Source organism: Neltuma alba, unplaced genomic scaffold (genome assembly GCF_004799145.2).
Source record: "Neltuma alba isolate B1F8T4 unplaced genomic scaffold, ASM479914v2 tig00011277_pilon, whole genome shotgun sequence".
Lineage (NCBI taxonomy): Eukaryota > Viridiplantae > Streptophyta > Magnoliopsida > Fabales > Fabaceae > Neltuma > Neltuma alba.
In genome coordinates, this window is record NW_021635987.1 from 665755 (window position 1) to 689760 (window position 24006).

Sequence of the window (24006 nt, forward strand, 5' to 3'; positions counted from 1 at the left end):
TAAGATATAAGATTAAATATGTTTATAAAAAATATGTTTATAAAAAAAACAACAAGATACATATCCTATAGGCTCTCACACTCTCCCTTTTTTCTCCAAAAGTAAAAAATTTCTGCTTTCCCAAAACCATGGTTTTGGAGTCAAAACCATGGTTTTGATTTTTTTAAGGGTGTTTGGCTAACATTTTTCCCAAACTATGGTTTGGGTCCCAAAACCATGGTTTGGGGTGCTTGCCAAACACACTCTTAATTCGAAAAATTGTACCCTTCTGTGCAAAAATTCTCAATTTTAGAGGAGGGGATGGAAAGAAAAACTTAGGGCCTGTTTTGTTTTTGTTTTCTTATTCTCAAAACAATTTTATAAAATTGTTTTTAAAAACAAGTTTGAAAACAGAAAACAAAAAACTTTGTTTGGAAAATATTTTTAAAAAATCACATTTGAAAAAAATATATAAAAAATTATATTTTGACAAGTGGTGGTTATCACCGGTAATGATAAGTAGTGGGTATTAGAGAAGAAGAGAAGAAAGTTTCTCTAATTTTTCTAAACAAAAAAATAAAAAACACAAAAACAAAAACAGAAAACATATAAAAGTTGTTTTGGTTTTTTTAATTTTTAAAAATATTTTTTTTTTTTTTTAAAACAATCAACTAAAAAACATATTGCCAAACAAGTTTTTTTTTTTGTTTTTCTGTTTTTAAAAACAAAAAATTGTTTTCAAGAAACCAAACAAGCTTTTTGTCTTCTTTCTTTTCCTTCCAATTTTTCCAACCATCCAAAAACTCACTCATTTTCCTTTATCCCCTCCAAATTCCAAATAATGAAAAACAGCCAACTTAAACAATTTTTTTTAATTTTTCAAAATTAGCTAATTATGTTATATATTTAGAAACAGAAAGAATCATATATTGAATAATCTTTCTTAGGAAATACTCATCCGCTTTTTACTCTAAGCTTAATGATCAAAGGTTGTCATTCATTCAGTCCATAAAAATTATTTGTTATTCAGTCATTTTATAAAAATTACTTGCTATTCATTCATCAGATAAAAATTACTTTAACTTTTAGCTAGATTCCAATCATCATGTTCTCTAAAATTATAACTTTAAAATGAGAACCACATAACAAAATTCATAGAACTTTTAAGACTAACTTGACAAAACTAGAGTTCTAAATTGCTTTGATTTGATCTACTTAAGCATGTAAAACCACCAGTTTACCTACTAAAAATTTCTAATAAAAAGAACGTTACGAATTATAAATTGTCCACTTCATTTTATTAAGCTATTTATCCATCTGTTCAGTAACTTTTTTATTAATATTTATATTTGTTATGAAATTAACCAACAATGAAAGTAGATTGAAGAAGAGAAGTAAACAAGAAATGAGAGAATGATATTGTATTCCTTCACTTGCTTCACTTATATCACAATACAATGACATGCCTTATTTATAGGTATAGTCTCACACATAAGTTACATTTGTACTTAAATGATAGATAGTGGACAATAAACCATATGAATATGAGTGGGGGGAGTTACAAGAGTAAAGGCATAGTGGAAAGGTAATGAAGTAGTGGAAGATTAATGCCTAGTGAAAGTAGTGGGAGTTGATGATGAAGTTGAGAGGAAGAGGAAGAAGAGGAGATGGACATCCACATGTTATAATATTCATAACACTCCCCCTTGGATGTCCATTATATAATATATGTGCCTCATTAAAAAAACTTCAACTAGGAAAAACCCTGTGAGATAAAAACCTAGTAGAAGAAAAAGAGTACACATTTACTGATACACTATTCGATGCTGCCTCATTAAAAACCTTGTTAGGAAAACCCAGTGGGAAAAAACCATAGACAAGGAAAAAAGAGTATATCGTGTATTAACTCCCCCTCTTGATAACATCAATTGATATCCTTGAGTCTGTGACATCTGATATCATGATCAAACTTTTCAAATATTATAATAGGAAGTGACTTGGTGAACAAATCTGCTAGATTTTTATGTGAATGAATTTGCTTGATATATATTTCACCATCTTTTAGATATTGTGAGATAAATACTCCATTTGGAATTACCAGCATGTGAATCAGAAAAGAATCTAGATTCTATTCCAATGTCTTTGGTGAAAAACTATATCTTACCAGTAAGTTAACAGCAAATGATATATGACATCATGTATGACTGATAAGATATGATATGGTACTTCTGGACCAAGTAGTTCTTCATCACCTTCTCAAATTATAAGGTTCTTTGTTCACCTCCACAAATCTCATAACCATCAAAGTATATAATAGATGTGATTTATCCATATAAAAACACTTTAAGGCCTTTCTTGTATCAATTATTTGATACACAAAAATCTTCATTTCTCAAGTATTCAATTTGCAATTCGAGGCAAAACTTTGTTCTTTCCAAACCCTTCATTTCAAATTCTTTCTTTAAGCAATCCATAGCTTTTGTAAGCTCTTCAGGAGTTCTAATAATATTTATGTCATCAACATAAACAATTATAGCAAACTCACTTTTAGATCTTTTCATAAAAATGCATGGACAAATTGGATCATTTTTATATCATTTCTTCAACCGATATTGACTTAGTCGGTCATACCACATATGCCCTGATTGCTTCTAGCAACTTATTTAACTTAATCATTGTTCTCAAGAACTTAAATTGCATGCTTCTGGCAAGTGAAATTCTTTAGGGAATTTCATATATTTTGATTCAAAACTATAAAATAGATCATACATACTGAAATTATTTTAATCTTCATAATATTTCATATACTAAAAAATTTTCTTATATATGCTCCTGGCATATTTTTTAATCCTTCAAGGATTATCATGTAAATTTTACTATTTAATTATCCTCATCCATGGGTCATCTAGCAGGCACATTTCATAATGCCAGACTATTCAAATATGTAAAATTATATCCACCACAAAGTAATATGTCTCATCATAATCATTTGTGAAAATCTATATTTTCACATAAATGTCTATATATTCTATAGAAACTTTATATGTGTTGGGACTACAGGCCCATTTTCACATATTAAAATAACATTTTCATCACATATTTTTCCTTTTTCTTTTCTTCTTGGCCAAATTTATATCTACTTTGTATGATAAATCTATACGTAAGATCCTCTTTTTATCATGTGATATTTTTATGAAAATCATTGTCGACAACTTTATCTTTTCAGTTCCATTTTTTTCTTTTGTGACATAACTTGTTGAGATCTCTTTCTTCCTTTTCAGGTACTTGAACCTCTTTTGGGGTTTTATAATTAGTTATGTCTTGACACTCTTCTAGAGTACATGCCTCCTCAATACAATTTCTAAGTTGTATGCTCCTCTTTATTCAAGATATTTATATTGGAACCGATTAACCTCTCATGCTTCTGGCATGTCTTAACATTTAAAATAATTGGAGCATTTTCAGTTGGAATAAGAGATTTAAAAATTTTCATTCAGGTTAGTAAAATATTTTGTAGCATTTCATGAATGCAATTTTGATGAACTTCTGGTCCATACTGATATATGAAGATCTGTATTTGATAGTAATAATGCGTTCCATGCATTCTCTTTTCCAGCTACTCAATTTCTCCCCCTCATATTAGGAAAACTTTTCGAATGACAATCAACTAATTATGTAGCATAAGTCTCATAAATCCATTTGCTTCTTTGAGGAACACTGTTTGGTTCCATTTAGAGAAGCAAACAAGAAGAAGGAAGTTCTTACCTAACATATGTCCCAACTTTCTTTTAATATTCATCTATGTGCATTGTGGTGGATTAGTAGGAATAAATATCGCACATTTCAATTTTTTTTAAATGAAAAATATCTGGCTCCTGACCAAAAGCCAATTTTATTGGGAAAATTTTGTTGCCTTGATGTCTATAAGTGCTGCAACATATTAAATCAAATACGCTAACACTAAAATGAAAAAAAATTTGTTCTCATAAATATTGATCAAGCTATTCACGGAGGCATTAACAAATGATTTTGCTAGATCAATCTGTTAAGCAGGCTTTTCAATATTAAAAGCTTGATATATAAATTCACTAGCATATTTAAAGTCAAGTTTTGGGAATCACATTGTCTGAAAATATTTATCTAAATAATCTTGCAAACTTCAGGTTGCAAATTAATGTCAATCACACATCTTACCATTTTATATATAGATGCATCTATCAAATATTGAATACTTGTATGGCTTATGTGCTTCTAAATGGGCCCATATATATTTCTAGAAATGTAGTAATCCATTCGAAAACAAAACATAACTAGTGATATTTTATAATCAATTTTCTTTGAGAACATGCAGCACATACGAATTTTTAAAAATGTTAGCTATTCAAAAGAATCTTCTGGTTCTTCAATGGATATTAATACATAATCTTCAATAATTTGTTGCATCATATAATTCAAGATAATCAAACAAGTCATGCCAACAATAAATCTAATTATAAATAAACTTTTGGTTTATTGTACCATGTTTCATTACCAATAATAAATTTTTTTTAATGTATGATTGATGATATCCATTTATGAAAAATATATCCAATATTAACTCACACTTGTATTATAACAGTTTTCTCCTTCAAGATTGAGTTATTCAAACATAATTCCTTTATTCATATATTTCATAAACAGTTATGAGCATATGATGAATTAAGGTCAATAACATATTTTTTGCTTGGAAACCCAAGTACTTCATAATTCATATATACTTTGTCTACTCATACAAAAAAACAGCATTAGTTCTTTTAGAACTATATTAATACTATTGCATCTAGTTCTTCAAGAACTATATAATTTAAGAAGAATATGAAAGAAAACTCTATTTCAATATATCATTAACATAATAACAAATAATTATGAGTATCATAGATTTAACTTGCAAGACACATAGAGAACACGCAAAAATGATGAAAAACATTTAAAATGAACTTTTAAAAGTAAAGTACTTAACGTTCAAAACTTCTCGATATTAATCAACGTACTATAGACATTTAAAATATTCAAAAATAATATTGAATCAGATCATATAAATAAGATATAAATAAACAAAATATAACTAGTAACTTTTGGGTCTATTTGATCTATTTAATTTTATATCACACACTTATCAATATTACAATATCAAATTCTTATGACATTTGTTTCTCACAAATCACAATAAATTTAAAGACCGATAAAAAGTAAACATTATACACATAGCATTCTAGGCATATACTTATGTGTTTTCTATTTTTATATATACTTTGGGCATCTATCTTTCTTCACAACTTACTACCCTTAGACATTAGAATTATCTTCGATATTATGATAATATTACATGGTCTTTTTGATTCTACAACCATTTTTTTTAATATTTGCTTTTCAATGAATTGATACATATTTTTCTATATGACTTCTGGTCATATTATAACATTTTATCATAATTTTATCATATTAATCATTGGGCTATTACAAATTCTTCTGTTATAATTCAATAGTCAAGCTCCAAGATTATTGCCCTTTTATTTATCAGTTCCACTGATACAATGTGATCATACTCTTTATCACTCTTATGGATATATTCTTTGCTTTCAATAGCACACCATTAATTTTCTCAAATATTAGCCTTTCAGACTATAACAAAATTTTCAGAACTACGAAGTGCTTTTGTGTATCGTTTAATTTTTAAATCATCAATATTCAGGACTTTGATATAGATTATCAAATTGTGACAATCTTGCCATGCCATCTGTTACGACTACAAGATGGTCTTTTATCAAAGAATCATTAAAACGTGATGTGGCTTCTGGCCATCTAATCACAAAATCAAGAGTACAATGACTATTAGCCATTCCTTTATATATTTAACATTTTATTTTCTAAGACATCAATTAACTAATACCTAAGATGATAATCATATATAATAATTTTATAGATGAACATGAACCTCATAGCAAATCAAGAAGTATAAGGATAGTAGAATCATGAAAATATAAGAAAAGTAAGAAATAAAAATAAAAATTTTCATATCTCAATACAATAAATAAAATATTCGGCTACCAATGAATCAATAAGGTTAATATGCAAAACCACCATTTTCTCTAAATAAATTAGAGAAATCTTACCAAACTGTTCGGATCAAACTGTCTTCATTCAACGAACAAAACCTCTACGTGTATCAACTAGGAGCCATGAATTCTGATGGTAGAGTCTCGTGCTGATAACGTGTTATGAAATTAACCAACAATGAAAGTAGATTGGAGAAGAGAAGTAGACAAGAAAATGAGAGAATGATATTGTATTCCTTCACTTGCTTCACTTACATCACAATACAATGACATGCCTTATTTATAGGCATAGTCTCTCACACATAAGTTACATTTGTACTTAAATGATAGATAGTGGATAATAAACCATATGAATATGAGTGGAGGGAGTTACAAGATTAAAGGCATAGTGGAAAGGTAATGAAGTAGTAGAAGATTAATGCCTAATGAAAGTAGTGGGAGTTGATGATGAAGTTGAGAGGAAGAGGAAGAGGAAGAGGAAGAGATGGACATCACATGTTATAATATTCATAACAATATCCATATTGTTTATATCAGAAATATAACCATACTATATAAATAAGTTGCAGAATTATACCCCAAAAAAAAAGTGGCAGAAGAAAATAACTCATTATTTAAATCTATAATCATACCATTAATGAAAACCCATCACGACTCTAATTATTTTGAGCTGGTCAAAACTCCTACGGATGTTGTTATTTGATTTACGTCTTATAATTTTAAAGGACATTTAAGATGCTACCTCGAGTACTAATTCTACTTTCGGTCCTAATTATATAACTTTATTTGTAGGCTATAAACAATATCTTATAATTATGATCGAAGGTAATATCTTCTTATTTGAAAACATCCTTGTCTTAAAATTTTTTTTTAGAAATCACTCTTTTCTACGGATTCTCAAGAAAGCAAATCTGGTAGCCGACTGAGTACTAATAAAACTTTATTGAAGGGATCATGTCCTGCAGTCCTGCTGAATGGATATTAAGACCACGTATGAATCTGCAGAGGCTGCTGATATGAGATTATTATTATGGTTTTTCTTTAGAAAATGGATGATTTTCTTTGTTTGCTCTGTTGGTTTATTACTGTAATGGTTTTCTTTTCATACCTGGAACTAGTTTTTGTATAGTTGTTTGTCTTTAATGATAGTATTTTCTTTGATGGCCAAGGGAAAAAAAAAATAGAGGACACGATGAAAGTTCAGAATCTAAAAATTGAGGTTACTTTTCTCACCTGGGCGTGAATGAATGAATGACAAAACTTTAAGCTTTGTTGACTTGATTGCACAATTATTATTAATTATTAATTGGCCTATGGCCGTAAAAACTAAAAAGGCCGAAAACAAAAGAACAAAAGAGAAGATAAGAAAGAAACTTTTGCATCGACATGTGAGGAGGGAAGAAGATTCCACGCAATTGCTTTGAACCTGAAGAAGTAGTTTTTCCACGAGATGGGGCGTGCAGCAAAAAATAAAATCTATTTTTATGTAATTATTATATTAATTTGTATTTTTTTAGTAATTCATATATATAAAAAGTACTTCTATAACAACTATCCAAACACTTATTTTATCAAAATTACTTTTTCATAAAATCTATTTTCCAAACTATCATCCAAACATCGTCATAATATTTTTTAATGAGTGCGATACATTGGTTTTTTTTTTTTTTTGGACCCGGATGATATAGTGGATGTCTACATCACATGACAAGGATAAAGACGGAAAAAGCAAATAGTAGTATTACTTTATTAAAGTATTGTTACTATTACTTACTTTGGGTTTTAAATAGGGTTAAGGTGCAATTTTAATAAAAAAATTTACCGTAAGGAGCACTAGGCACTATAAAATTTATTTGGGTGCAAAAATATACATGAAGTTGTCAAAAGGGAGTATCTGGCACCATGCCGTTAACGTCCGTCAGTTTACCGTTAGAGGGGCCCAGAAAGTCAGTTTTAAGGTGCATTTTTAACAACAAAGTTTGCATCAAGGGGCATTAGGTACCATGAAATTTACTTGGGTGTAAAAATCTAAATAAACTTTGTAAAAGGAAAAAAATAACAAAATTCTTCAACTTCCATAAACATCCATTAATTTTATTCTTTTCGGTCTCACAAAATGCTATATTTTCTCTCTATAAATTTCCACTTCCAAGCCGATCCATCTTTCTCTCATCATAGTCAACACACACCCACACACTCTCTGTCATGTCGTTTTCTGAGCCTCCAAGCCTTTTATATGTATTTAAGCAAAACACATATTTCCCTTCTACGATATGAGGTTTATTGCTTACATCCAAGTACTACCTCCAATCCTTAATATAGGAGGCAATGGACTAATTTGAGGAGATTAAAATAAATAAATAAATAAATTACTTTAAATATTATATTATTTATTTATTTGACGCAATAGCATATAGTACATGATCTCTCTAAAATATTTATATGCATCATTAAATTATATATTAGTTTACAAGCCAAGAAAATTAATTTGGAGAAAAAACAATAAATATAATATTTTAAAGTAATTTATTTATTTATTTTTAATCTCCTCAAATTAGTCCATTGCTTCCTATATTAAGGACTGGAGGTAGTACTTGGATGCAAGCAATAAACCTCATATCGTAGAAGGGAAATATGTGTTTTGCTTAAATACATATAAAAGGCTTAGAAGCTCAGAAAACGACATGACAGAGAGTGTGTGGGTATGTGTTGACTATGATGAAAGAAAGATGGATCGGCTTGGAAGTGGAAATTTATAGAGAGAAAATATAGCATTTTGTGAGACCGAAAAGAATAAAATTAATGAATGTTTATGGAAGTTGAAGAATTTTGTTATTTTTTTCCTTTTACAAAGTTCATTTATATTTTTACACCCAAGTAAATTTCATGGTGCCTAATGCCCTTTGATGCAAACTTTGTTGTTAAAAATGCACCTTAAAACTGACTTTCTGGGCCCCTCTAACGGTAAACTGACGGACATTAACGGCATGGTGCCAGATGCTCCCTTTTGACAACTTCATGTATATTTTTGCACCCAAATAAACTTTATGGTGCCCAGTGCTCCTTACGGTAAACTTTTTTGTTAAAATTGCACCTTAACCCTTTTAAATAAGAAAAAATTGACCTAAAAAAACTAAAAATTTGTAAATATCAAATAAAAAATGTCAATAAAAATTTGTTGTCATTTGTAAATTTAGTATTGTCAACACCAAATGAAGTGTTGTTGTCGAACTAATTTGAGATTTAGTAATTTTTAACTTTTTTTTTAATCATTCTCCCTTTAAATGCTCCGTAATTTTTACTTGGAAATTCAACGTTAGTTTTATATATAAAATTTATTTTATATATTTATTAATTATTTTAAATTAATTTTTTTTGATATTTTTCTAACAATAATCAAGTAAGAGAGAAAGAAAAAATTAAAAAAATATTTAGAGTATTTTAAAAAATATATATATCATATTTATTAATTTAACAAACATCTTTAATCAACATAAATTAATTAATTATGTCTTATGTTAAGTATAAAGAGAATATTAAAAATGTGAACTTGATTAGTACATGAACCCTAATTTTCTATGATTAATTTTTATATGCATTGACGCTATGTTCCAAGCTTGAGCTCGTAACGTAATTCATTTCCCCTTGTTCTTCTCCACCGGCTCCTTTTCCAAACTCTCAAGGCTTCTGGAGAAGGCAAAAAGCCCACTCGGCAGGCGGGGTAGCTACTTTCACTAAGCCGGCCTTCATCACACCTTCATTTCCTGAGAAAATTCTTACGAGGTGAGATTTAGAAGCAGCAAAAGCCTCTTATATCTCTTTCTTTTTCTTCTTCTTCTTCTGATCATTGTGGCTCCCTACAGAAAATGGACTATCCGGATTGGCTGGCACCTGTGCCTTGGTGGCTGGCGGAAGAATCCTCTCCGATGAGTGAAGACCATATGACGTCTCGTTCCGAAAGGGCGCCTCAATCATTAGAAGACGGGTTAGAAAATTACGAGAGGGCGCCTCAAGCATTAGCAATTGATAACGACATGAGCTCGTCGACCGACGTGAGCAGCTGGTGGGACGAGCTTCTGGGTTCGCCGGGGTTAGTGCTTTTATTTTCGCCAAATAAATAAATATTAATTTTTTTTCATTTTTATTTTAAAAAATATTTTTTAATGAAAATTTATTCCAAGATTTAAATTCAGAGGTTTATTGTTGCTAAAAACATGTAATGATTATGAATTTGTACTGCTTAAATGATAGTTGGCAAAAATGATAGATATTATTCCACTTGTCAAGTTACATTATTTTAGTATAAATATTTGTTGTTCGACATATAAATTTACTCCTGAACTTGTATGTTTATTTTCCTCACCTTGCTGACCGGCGCCATTTTGAGTTAATTGAAAAAATAACAGCTGTTACATTTGTGTTTCAGAGTTACTCAGTGTGGTTAGGTTATGTGTCCTTCGTCAACAAATATTTCAATGTTCAATATCATTTAATACCCTAAATTCATTGGGGAAAAATACCCTAAATTATTTTTTTTCAGTAGTTCCTGAACTAATTTTTAGCCCATCTATCATCTAAGGTATTTTTCCAATAGTATTAGTATCTTAAAATAATTTTTATGCATCTAACATTCTAAAATATTTATTTATTAGTACCCAGTAATATGTATTAATATTATACAATATATATTAATATTATAACAAAATTTAAAAAATATATCCAGGGCAGGTTGAACCCCAGTGCTCCAAGTCTTGTCCACCCGCCTGTTTTTTGTTTTTTGTCCTGTTCGGCAAATGTGAACATCCCTCATTTAATATTTTAAATTTAAGGTGTTAGTTGCTAATAAAAAAAATACTTAAATAAAATTATATTGAAATTATTTTAAAATATTAGATTGTGTTAGAAAAATATTTCAAAATATCTACCTAATTTTTCTTTTGAAATATTACCCTGTGTTGTCCCTGATAGGGATCAGTATGATGTGTTCTTGAGCTTCAGAGGCGAAGATACTCGGGCGTCTTTCATTGCTCATCTCTATTCCTTTTTGAGCAATGCTGGAATTGTTGTTTTCAAAGATGATACGAACCTTCCTAGGGGTAATAGTATCTCAGTCGAATTGCCGCTTGGAATTGAATGTTCTACAATTTCGATCATTATCTTCTCCAAAGATTATGCTGGTTCTAGATGGTGCCTCAACGAGCTCTCAAAAATCATGGAGCTTCACAGAGCACAAGGTCGGGTAGCTCTGCCTGTGTTCTATGGCGTAGATCCGTCCCAAGTTCGTAATCAAAGCTCCACTTTTGGAGATGCGTTTCGTGATCTTATACAAAGAAGTTCACCCACAGAAGATGAAGTGTCAAGGTGGAGGACAGATCTCCGTGAAGCTGGGGGCATTGCAGGGTTTGTTGTGCTCAACTCCAAGTAATTTTCAAATATTTCATTTTTTCTTTCTTTTCAATTTTGCTGAGCCTAAACAGACACACACAGTAGATTCTTGCTGCAACGTGCACCAAGTAGTCACTTGTAATTTTTTGCCAGTAATATTGCATACATGCACGTATAGACATGCATACAATATGCTAGGGTGGAGTTCTCACAAGCGACTGAAAGTTTTGAAGTCAAATATTGAGTGTATTATTAGTTAGCCAAAAAATTGTTTCACTCTTTTTTTCCCCAAGTATAGCGATTTAACAAGCACAAGTGATGTTGTGTTTTCTTTTAAATTATGGCTTTGAAGTTGGTCAAATTGACATGTCTTTTAATTGTTAAGGTGTTGCAAATGCCCTCACCTGTAAAAGCAAGAGATAAAATATATTTTTAGTTCGGGACAAATTACTCCATTCAATTTGTTCCCTATAAAATTTAAGGTGCATTTGGTAATTGGTCCATGGAAAAGTTAGTTTAAAAAAGGGAGAAGGTGAGAGAAAGTATTTTTACCATATCTCGTAGACTGAAAATGGCTTTGTTGAAAATAACTCTTGGTGTGTTCAAGGAGAGAGTTTTCTCTTATGATTTCCTTCTTTTTTTTTTTTTTTTTGGGTGGCCCCTGTTCCTTTGAGTTCAATCATTTGTTTAAGTGTTTCGGAAGTTCTTAGTGTGTTCAAGGGAGGGAGTTTTCTCTTATGATTTCCTTCTTTTTTTTTTGTGGGTGGCCCCTCTTCCTTTGAGTTCAATCGTTTAAGTGTTTCAGAAGTTCTTTTCCATGTGGGCCTGATTGAATGTTTCATTGTGTAAATTTTCAACTTCATCTAAACGCGTGGTCTTTGAAACATATTTGTCTTTAATTGTCTCAAAGCTGTCAAGTTTTTATATGGTAAACTTTCATTCGATATTTTCTTTTTAGTTTTGTTGCTTAAGGTTTGATAATGACACTTCTAGTTCCAAGGGTATTGCGGTGTCGTAGTTTCCAATATGGTTTCTATGTAGATTATTCATAATGTCTGTTCTAACTCTGATGCATGTTTCCTTTAATAGCTTGACAAATTTTTTTCTACTCATGCTTATGTTATTGGTGCTCATTTTATGTTATATTTGGTTATAATTCAGGGATGAAAGTGAGGATATCAAGAATATCGTTAAGCATGTTTGCAAAATATTGGACAAGAAAGACTTGTTTATTGCTAACCATCCTGTTGGAGTGGACTCTCGTTTGACAGATTTGATTAAAATATCAGAAAGCTATTCAATTGACAATGTTCTCCTCCTAGGGATATGGGGGATGGGGGGTATCGGTAAAACAACCATTGCCAAAGCCATTTATAATGAAATTGGTCGAAAATTTGAGAGTAGATGTTTTCTGTCAAACATTAGGGAAGTTTGGGAGCAAGATTCTGGTCCAGTTAACTTACAGCAACAGCTTCTTTCAGAAATCTGTAAAACAACAATGATGGTGATACCTAGCATAGATTCAGGAAAAATCATATTAAAGGAATCTCTTTGCCATAAGAGAGCACTTGTTGTACTTGATGATGTGAATGAAGTTGAGCAACTAAATGCTTTATTTGGAAGTCGTGAATCCTTTGGTGGGGGAAGCAGAATAGTTATCACTACTAGAGATAAGCATATTCTCAAATTCTTTGGAGTGAATCATGTATATGAAATAAAGACCATGGACGAAATAGAATCTATTGAGCTTTTCAGTTGGCATGCATTTAAGCAACCAAGTCCCAAAAAGGAATTCATTGACTTTTCTAGAAATATAGTTGCTTATTCTGGAGGACTGCCACTAGCCCTTGAAGTCCTTGGCTCCTATTTATTTGATAGGGAAGAGGAAGAGTGGAGAAGTGTACTAGACAAACTAAAAAGAATCCCTAAAAATGAGATACAAAAGAAGCTAAAAATAAGCTTTGATGGTTTAAGCGATGATATGATGAAAGAAATCTTCCTTGATATATCTTGCTTTTTTATTGGGATGGATAGGAGTGATGTCACGCAGATATTGGATGGTAGTGGACTTTTTCCGCACATTGGAATAAGTGTCCTTGTGGAGCGGAGCCTTGTAACTGTTGATGAGAAGAACAAGCTTGGCATGCATGATTTGCTGCGAGATATGGGGAGGGAGATAATCCGAGAACAATCACCAAAAAGCCTTGGAAACCGTAGTAGGTTATGGTTCCATGAAGATGTACTTGATGTATTATCAAAACATACTGTAAGGACTTTCCTATCCTATATTCATCATTCTGTCAAAAAAGTAAAATGGCATGGAAAGCTAATTGAACGTGAATGAACTGAGCATGTAGGTGTATTTATAGTTAATTTCACTCCTAGGTAGAAATTATGTATTTTTAAAACTCATTGTTTAGTCACTTCCTCTAGAAACATGCTTGTGACAGGTTTACGTTTTACCTTTCAGTAAAGGAATAACAGAGGTACACACTTCAAATTTTATATGCTTTTTATTTGCAGGGTACAGAATTTGTCGAGGGGCTAGCTTTGAATTTGTCACAAACCGATAAAGATTATTTTTCTACCAAAGCGTTTGAGCAGATGAAGAGACTTAGATTACTCCGCCTTGGTAATGTGAAACTTGAGGGAGACTTTAAACACATGAGCAGAGATCTCAGATGGCTTTATTGGCTTGGCTTTCCTTTGAAATACATCCCTGCCAACTTTTATCAGAAAAACTTAGTTTCTATTGAGTTGAAGTACAGTAGCCTTAGAGAAGTTTGGAGGGAACCCCAGGTATGTATACTTTTTTGGCATCAGCAAGAAAGTGTTAATCATTAGATTTTATTTCACTGCATAACTTCTAGATGGTTCTTTATTTGAGACTTTTCTTATAATAGCTTTGGATGAGGCTACTTTCATCACTAATCTTGAATATAGCTGCTGAATTTTTCTTCAATTTACTTTCTTATTTATATTCGTTGCTATAGATAGAAGCCTTTCCACCATCATAACTACTTATTTATTTCGCTGTCAGGACTTCATGTCTAGCTAATTAAAGCTATCATTTCAAGTGTAGTGTTTTGGAAATCATTCTTTTTTCTGATATGGAAAATTTTACAAAGCAGGTAATCAAAGTTTATAGAAGTTGATCAAACCTGTTACTGGAATGTCAAAATCATGCTACTTTCTACCAAATTGTACTATAAACCCATAAAATAAAGCAGTCGCACTCAATGTTTTACTTACCGTTTTCTGATTGGTTCATTCTTTTATAAGATGTAAAATGCTATTCTCATGAGACGTGCCAAGCATTAAGTGCCTGCACACTTATTTTTACTCTAATGCTAGGCTTTAGAATTGGCCTTTAATAGGTATACCAAAATTGATGGTTGTTGATTTACTTTATTTTATGGGTTTATTCACTGATTTTCCCTTGAATTTTCTTTTCTTGCAGTTATTGGAGAGACTAAAAATCCTCAATTTGAGTCACTCCCCTTTTTTGATGCAGACTCCTGACTTCTCAAAACTACCGAATCTTGAAAAGGTGATTCTTAAAAATTGTCCAAATTTGTCTGAGGTTCGTCCTACCATCGGGCATGCCGATAAACTCCTTTTAATAAATTTGAAGGATTGCACTAGCCTTTGCACTCTCCCAAGAAGTATTTATAACTTAAAATCACTAAAAACTCTTATTTTGTCTGGTTGTACGAGGATTGAAAAATTAGAAGATATAGAGCAAATGGATTCCTTGAGAACTCTGATTGCTGATAACACTGCAATAACAGAAGTGCCTTTATCTTTACCGAGGTTAAAAAGTGTCGGATATATATCTCTTTGTGGCTACAGGGGATTATCACGTGATGTGTTTCCTTCTCTCATTTGGTCACGGATGTCCCCAGCAAATAATCCTTTATCTCTTATTTCATCACATGTGGGCATGCCAAATTCCTTGGATATATTGAATAGCAATGTCCCTGGTCCTTCATCTGTCTGTAATAACCTCGCACAGCTACGAAGCTTTTTGTTGGGAATCATATCAGAGAATGACCCTGAAGTGATTCGAGGTGCTGCAAAAATTTGGGAATCCTTTCATGCCAGCATTTGCATAGACATGGCAACAATACCAAATACTTCAAAAATCTTTGAGATTGAATCTTCTGTGTTAACTGGTCATCATAGTCAGGTTCACATCTCAAGATCAGAAAATTTTTTGAGGCATCTTCTAATTCAAATTGGAAAGAATGACCAAGTCACTGCTACTCTTCTAGAGAATATCTCACAGGTTCTCTTTTTGATTCGTCTTTTTTCTTTCTTTCTTTCTTTTTTTTCGGTTTAAAAGAATATTCATTCCTATTATATGCAATTCTTTAATAAAATTGGAAATGACCTTTCTGCTTGCCTTGCTATATAGTTGAACTAAGCTGATGCTTATGTTATTAAGCAGGAATTTACTCCCAGGAATTACAATGATGCTTTTGTCCTTCCTAGCGACAATTACCCCTATTGGCAAAGTTTTAAGGGTGAAAGAGCTTCTGTGAAGTTTAAAGTGCCTCGAGTTAGCGATCGTGATTTAAAAGGGATGATTATTTCTTGTACATATTTCCCTTCAACTGATTTGAGTAACAAGGCATGTGAATCTTGTGTTAGTGTAATGATCATAAATTATACAAAGACAACCACTCTGTGCTACAGGCAAGATTCACTGACTTCATTTGAAGAAGCTGAGTGGAAGGAAATAATATCAAATCTAGACTCAGATGACCAAGTGGAGGTGATGGTAGTTTTTGGTAATGGATTCACTGTGAAAAGGACAACAATCTACTTAAAATACGACGAGTCATTTGATGAACAGATAGAGCATCCGCCATCACCAAGTATTGTTAGCTTCTTGAAACTATCTTATTTTGCACAATTGCTAAGAGTTAAATTCGATTAAAGTTTTTGTTTCAAGGAGGGAAAAGAGTTAATAGATTATTGTTTTCAAGGTTAACAGTTTTGCTTGTGTGTGTGTGTAGGTAGAGAAGTTGATAAGAAGCCCATGCAGACTTATGTTAGAAGGAGGAAGCGACAGAAGATTAATTAATAATTCTTTAGTAGTTCTTTTTTTTTTTAATTCCTTATTTTGCCATTGCATAATTTGTTTTATTGTTTGAGAGATTTTAAGAGTCAAATAAGTATCTATGTGGTCGTTAGGATCCCAACATCCAATGTGTTGCTATTTAGTTGTTGAAGTCAGCCCCCAAATTTTAAGAAATATTTCTGGATATTATTTAGTAATTTTAATGTAATTTCAGTTTGTAATTAGATTAGCCGCCACACCACTCAAGTAATGATAGCTCATTTTTATCCCTGGGGGATTCTCCTGACTCTCTGGCTGGCTATTAAGAAATAGATGGTTGAAATACTTATTCTCCTTTTCAATTAGATTTTCTTTTCATTTATTTTCCTAAAAGCAATTTGAGCTCCTGCCAGAAATGGAATGCAGAGAGAAGACTCAGAAAATGTAGGGCTTGTTTGGTATTTTGTTTTAAATATAATTTTTTATTTTAAAAAACGAAAAAACAAAGATGCTTGTTGAGTAATTTGTTTTTAGTTGATTGTTTTAAAACAAAAAAAAAATAGTAATATGTTTTTAAAAAATAAGACCCAAAACAATTTTTAGATTTTTTTTGGTATATTTTTTTTTGTTTTGAAAAATTGGAAAAAAAAAATTTTCTTTTTACTTTCCACTTGCCACGTATCATCGCTGGTGTTGGCCAGTACTTGTCAAATGTGATTTTTTATGTTTTTTTAATTTCAAATGTGATTTTTTTCAGAATAACTATCTAAACATATTTTTTTATTCTCAACACTTGTTTTTGAAAAAACAATTTTAAAACAACAAAATTGTTTTGAGAATGAGGAAAAAAAACATGAACAACTTCTCAGAAGCTTTTGCTCCGGGAAGGAGAAGCAGCAGGGTTCCAGAATCCAGTATAGTGATGTCACAGCGCAAAGACAAGATATGATTGAATGCTTATCTTATCTTTTTTATTTATCATTACCTTTTTCTCTCTTTTTTGGTTTATAATGTACACACGCACGCACATATTTGAAAGATGGGTTCTAGTGTTGAAATATTCTCAGTATCCAGATCATCATGCTCAGTCCAAAAAAAAAAAAAGATCATCATGCAAATCCCAAGACTAGGGTCTTTTCACACTTTATTGTGTTGAAATTCAGGGATTTTAATTCATGAAAATTAAGTTATTACTTGTTAAAAAATGAAAAATGAATATATATATATACTACTTCTTGTCTTTAATATAAGATCTTAATCCACTTTATCTCTCATATTTATATATATTTTTTAAAGTAACCCTTCTAATAATAAGAGTTCTAGTCAATACACTTGATTAGCAATGACATTTTGGAAAAAACAACACATATTTAGGACAAATAACTAACTCAACTTACTTCTTTAATCTTCTCAAATTAGTCAACTGGCTTTTATAATTAGAACCGGAAGTTGTATATAGATAGCCCTGACACATATTTGTGCTGAGATAACCAAATACTGATAGTTCTTAATTGGCCATTGGTCATTTGAACTACACTAAGTAAGATGCTTTTATGATTAAATTGTTTAGCTTTATTAAAAAAAATTCACCCAAAAAAAAAGTTCAAGTGAAACTGTTTAGAAACGTTCACAGGAGCAAGTTTTGAAGGGTTGAAAAGAAATATTTAGGCTAGCGTAAGTTTTCCACAGGATCACCTAGATTTTAGCCTGTTAACTGCAATTCAGAGCATGCTAACTTGGTCGTGGGATGTGGTGCTTGCTTGCTGTGACCGGGAGGCGAACATACTTGCTGATGTCATCGCCAACGAAGCTCAAATTCTAGCTACCGATTGTCTGAGCCTCCATCATCCTGTCACCATTTGCAGAGGGATATGGCCTGAGCCTCCATCACACTGTTGTGAGTCCTTGGTTGTTTGTAGTTTTCCTTTTCTCACAAAAAAAAAAAAAAAGAAATATTTAATTAAGGCTGTACTTACTAGTTTTATTTCCACCTCATAAATCAGTTATATTAGTATCAACTATTCAGTATGACCATTTTGTCATTAAAATATTTTCATATTTTTTCTAAAGTAGCCTATATTTTAACTGAGTGAGAATTTGCGATAAAAAGAAAATAAATATAATAGAAACAATGACAATGATGTGAGAGGTAAGTTAAAAAAATAATAAGGTGAAAGTTATAAAATTTGAAATAAAAAGAAAAAAGTAAAATGTAATAACAATATATATAAATTATATTAGAGATTGAGTTTAATTGATTCAGAATTGAGGCTAAAATAAAATACTATAAGTGAAAAAAAGTTAATTTAAAGAATCTGAGCTTAGAATAAGAGAATTCAAAATATCTATATGCATATTACTTGTACCATTGCAATAAAAATACCAAAACAAAAAACTAATTTTAATTTTTTAATATTTTTTTTAACCCAAATGAAAGAGGCGAAAATATAAGAGCACGCGGAGTAAGTTCAGGCTGGAGGATAGTGGAAGAAGGATGGCGCGAAACTAATTCACTTTCGTACCGGAAAATTTAAAACCACGCCAGTCATAGGTGCTCTATAGGAATTTCAGTTTCCAATCTCCAGAATAGTGCGTTCTGTTTCGCTTCTCTCTGCTATTAGGGTTAAGATTTCCGAACTGCACACAGAGCCAGAACAAGCATGCATTCGAGCGAGTTCGACGGCGCCGCAGCCTTCTCCGGCGGTGGTTTTATGCCGTCTCAGGCAACTCAAGGCCATGAACCTTCCTTCTCCTACTCCAAGGTCCATACATTTCGCATACTTCTTCTCCCTCCCCCCCCCCCCTCATTTTATGTTCTGGCAAGTGCGATTAGTGCTTTGGTTGGCTAATAACTGAACTGCGACAGTTGATTCAATCTATTCTGTTTATTTTTATTCATTTTAAATTCCTCCTAGCAATTAGCAATCACGTAATTCTGCTGCGTTTTGGCTTGATTATATTTTGGAATATTGGTGAAGGTTATTGGCCAAGTTATCTTTGTTACTGTTGAAAAGTTAACTTCTGAACCGACTTAATGCTTCGCTTTTGCAGAATCGTGATGCTCAGTCATTGCTTCCTCTGACGGTCAAGCAGATCAATGATGCATTTCAGTGAAGTGATGATAAGTCTAATATGATTATCGACGGCGTGGATGTTAATAATGTGAGTTTTTTTGAATTGCATTGGCTGTGGTCTTCTTTTCTCTTGTTCTGATAGTTTGAGTTAAAATCGTATCCAGGTCACTCTTGTAGGAAGGGTGTGCAACAAAGCTGGAAGGATTACTGATGTTACATTTGTACTGGATGATGGAACTGGAAGAATTGAGTGCAGTAAATGGTGAATTCTTTTTTCTTTTTCTTTTTTTTTATTTGTTGGTGTTTTGCCTTTTTTTTTTTTAGTTTACTTTTTCTGGTCTTTTACATGTTCACAGTGACAGGTAATTTTGCATCTGCAGGCTCCAGGAAGATGTAGACACCAATGAAGCGGAGGGTCTCAGGTAATTTTGCTGCTTATGTCTAGTGCTGTATTCGCTTAGTGATTTATTTTTTAATGATTTCTTAGTTTCATAACCTTTTTAATTTCTTTCATTACTCTTCTCTTTAAACAAAAACTTTTGTCAGTTATGTGATCATTGCGATCAAACTTTCTAGCGTTGTAACTTGACACAATGAATATGGATTTATGAGTTGGTAATTTTCTTGCTAATCAGAATTTCAGAACATTACATGTCCAAACATTATTTGCCATTCTGCAGTGAGATGGTTTATAAAGTTAATGTTTCTAGTTGCCAACTCTTTTTGAATGTATCGTTTATTTCGTTCCATGAAATATAGTAACTCCTTTTCTTTTTCTGGTTTCAGGGATGGAATGTATGTGCGCTTACATGGACACTTGAAAGGATTTCAGGGAAAAAGGACCTTAAATGTATTCTCTTTTAGGTGTGTCATTAATATCAAGTCTAGTTATTCAAGTTTAGCAGTTCAATATTTTTTTATTTTCTTCTATATGTATTACCGTCAGAGTGCCAGCCTATAGTGAAGATGGTTGGGTTTTGAGAAATGCATACAATAGGAACCTTGCTAAATCCTTCTAGAATAACACAAAGAACACTGCAAGACACTTATATTTGATATTGAAGCAGAAGTACTCCTTGGACAGGTTACAGAAACCAATTCACTGTCTCACACAGACACATGCCAGTGCCAACAAGATTCAGTAAAACGCAACTGACCAAGCACACACTCCAGTTACACACCTCCAGACCAATAAAAAATGCAAACCAGAAACTAAAACAGGAGCTGGCAGGATTCCTTCATTTAGCACAAGAAATTAGTAACATAGCAGAACAATCTGGCCACTATAAGAGCAGACAGAACAAGAGAAGAAGTTAATAAGATGATAATGACACAAGGCCAGTGCTAGCTTTCGAGAGCCTAGCTCACTACCTAACTTTTATCTTAAAGGTTCTCTTCCCCGTTTTCCCATGGCAGGTTTCCTTCTTAAATAGTGTCTTCCAGCCGCTTCCTCAACCACCCTCTGACCCTTCATGCATTAGACTCTTGTACAATTGGCCGGTCTATTGGTTTCAGCTCTAGTTCCCTATTTCTACCCTTTTTCTTTTCGAGACAATTCTTTATGGCAGTAATAAATTGGGTAGGATGAATAGTCCAATCAATACACCTTGTTTATGTCACTTTGCCCTCTGCTTGAAGTCTACAAAATTATGTGACTTGGATGACTAGTCCTATTATTATAAGCGTAAGTGGGCTAATGATCATGGGCCTGTTTGGAGCAGCTTATAAGTAGCTTATAAGCTGCTTTTTAATAGTGATTTGCGGAATATGAGGCAAATATATGAGAAGAATTTTGTCTCAACTTACGTGAAACATGTTTATAGGGAACTTTCACTACTCTACCAAACGGGGCCCATGTCATCAAGCAAACGATGAGACCAAGTCGTTATTTTTTTTTAATAGTTTAATCTTCATTTGAATCACTTCCCGAGATTTCTCTATGCGTTCTTTTTTTTTACCCCGGTTCATTCGAAATTCCAGTTATTGACATTTATTTGATATGGAAAGGATTATTTGAATGAATTTCCTGGGTTAGCATTGATTCTCCATGAATACTTTTATAATGGGTTGATAGCTAGTTTTTTTACATTAGCATAGTCCTATCGTATTTGCTTGTATTTGTTTGTTCCATATTTCTCACTTTTGAAATCTACTCTGGTGTTGTTTCCAGGCCTTTGAGCGACTTTAACGAGATTGCAAGTCACTTCATCGATTGTATATACGTCCATCTCTATAATACCAGGATACGGGTATTAGTTTAGAATATTGCAAATTATATCTGGGTTTGACATGGCATAAATGTGCATATATGATTCTTGCAAGATTGTGCTGTCTGCTATTTTTATTTTTAAATTATCTTATCGTACACCATAAAATTTACAGAATAGTGTGCCGAATCAGCAATCTGTGAACAATTCCTTACCTATTAATCCCACAAGAGGTTATCAAGCTGCCCCTTCAACTCAAGTGAGAGGACTGTTTATAAATGATAAGTTTATTTTTGACCACTTTATTAATATCTTATTTGGTGTAATATCTTTTTTTTTTTTCCTGGTCCGTCCTAGTTCTCTGGTCAGCACAACAATGGTCAGAAGAGTGTTGAAGATATGGTCTTGGATATCTTGCATCTTCCCTCGAACAGGTAATTCTAGAATGTGATTTGTGTATGTTTAGTAGTTAATCTTATGGAACATGTGGCCAACTCTGGTGCCCTCCTGGGTGAATGGATTTATCCTTGATTTTGTTTCTTATTATGGTAAAAAAGAAAAGGAACAAAAAGAGAGGAACAAAAAGACTAATCTCTAGATTGTAGGCTTTTCCGCGTGACTGCTTAAAAATAATTTAAATCTTCCTTTCGAAGCAAACAAAAGAACAATGACAATGGCATATAATATCAACTCACGAGACTTACATCGGGTTAGGCAATTAGAATTAAGCTGTGAGGCAATACATTTGATTATATATTGCGAGTTTGATGCGCATAAGCTTTGCTTAAAATTGAAGTGTGCCCACCAGTGCTTCCTAAGGTGCATACGGTTGTGACATTTTGTGGTGTTCAAAATTTCCTTATCATTATATCCTGTGTTGTTATCCTATTATGCACATATAGTTTTTGTTAAAATTTTCACTCCCAAAACTTGGTCCATTACTCAACTTTATCTTTCTGTTGCTTCAGGGCAAAAGAGGAGGGTGTCTCTCGGGATCTTATTGCACAGCATCTTGGACTTCCTCTGGATAGGCTCATGTCTGTCTACTTATCCTCCCTCCTTCCCCTTCTCATGTTGCTTAGCAGGACTATGTTGACGCAGGTTCTGGTTTTGCAGGTTATCCATAAAAAATCTTATTGGGGAAGGCGCCATTTATGAAGCTATAGCTGATCATTACAAGTCAATTATCAATTGTTGACATCTTGTCAACGACTTTGATCCTTATCTGAGCCGGTCTGGTAATGATTATCCATTGCATAGTTCACTCTGCTTAACCCTGTTGGCATCGTAGCAGTAGCGTTAAATACGGAGAGAAGCTAAACCTTAGTCCTAGTACTAGACCTTGATGTTACTGTTTCTAGTGTTCTTTTTACTCGCTAACTATTGATAGTACGAGTTAGTACAGATTAACTGATATGTAATTAACCTGTCTTGTAAAGGGGTTTGTCATGAATGATGGGACCTTTGTTGAGGGGCTTTTGTTGGGGGACCAGTAGTTATCTTGCAAGTATATTATGCAGTGAGAAGCCGAAGTACTTTTTGAGCCTATAGAAGGTGAATGGATTGCTAGAGGAATTCTGAAAGAACGTTATTGGTAAAATCCATTTGCAGGTATCGATTGGGCTTATGTTAAAATTGAATCCTATGCATAGCGCTATCAGATGCCTTGCTATTTCATACAACTCGTGAATGAGATTAGTTTTTGGTTGTTCCTATGTGTTACCAGATTTTTGGTAAAAATATGATATGAAATGCGGGATTCTTTAATGGTATTTGACAAGTTTGTTTTGCATGGATTGAGATAGGAAGAAATTTAGCGCCACCTTTAGACAACCGAGGGGACGTTAACAGTAACAAATAGATTTGTGATGTGGCGATAAATTATTGTTTCCAACCTTTTTAGAACTCCCATTATCTTTGCACGTCAATTCAATTAGCCTTTTAAAAAGAAAAAACATCGGACGTTGTTTTGAATTCAGCTATAAATTGCACCGTGCATCCTAGTTCCCCAAGAAGTGTCCACCATGAAAGCAGGACGTTGAAATTGTGGGATTAGAATGCAATGTTGGATTCATTTTATGGGCGCTAATAGTGGGGCCTAATAGGAATTCTAGCCCACGTTACATTCAGCTATGAATAAATTAGACAACAACCGGCAAAAAAAAAAGAGGACCCCTTCTGTCTAAACAGTTGAAGCTGAA

At 32.5% G+C, this 24006-nt stretch overlaps 1 protein-coding gene and 1 pseudogene across 1 annotated transcript; both read left to right on the forward strand.

The window, feature by feature from the left end:
• The first annotated feature begins 9940 nt into the window (after positions 1–9940).
• LOC114711111 (TMV resistance protein N-like) lies at positions 9941–16548 on the forward strand. The gene is made up of 9 exons (XM_028895461.1): positions 9941–10164; positions 11043–11495; positions 12621–12872; positions 13083–13725; positions 14001–14240; positions 14920–15217; positions 15308–15396; positions 16093–16339; positions 16481–16548. Exons 1-9 carry the CDS (start codon positions 9941–9943, stop codon positions 16546–16548), a joined length of 2514 nt encoding a protein of 837 aa, XP_028751294.1.
• Positions 16549–19064: 2516 nt separating this feature from the next.
• LOC114711112 (replication protein A 32 kDa subunit B-like) lies at positions 19065–23125 on the forward strand (annotated as a pseudogene).
• Positions 23126–24006: the final 881 nt, after the last annotated feature.

What these genes read in the sequence shown, in the direction of transcription:
- LOC114711111 (XM_028895461.1), top strand. Translation starts at nt 9,941, where the DNA reads ATGGACTATCCGGATTGGCTGGCACCTGTGCCTTGGTGGCTGGCGGAA. An exon ending in ATGTATTATCAAAACATACT is followed by an intron (nt 13,726 to 14,000) that starts GTAAGGACTTTC and finishes GAATTTGTCGAG; the next exon opens with GGGCTAGCTTTGAATTTGTC. An exon ending in AGAGCAAATGGATTCCTTGA is followed by an intron (nt 15,218 to 15,307) that starts GAACTCTGATTG and finishes CTCTTTGTGGCT; the next exon opens with ACAGGGGATTATCACGTGAT.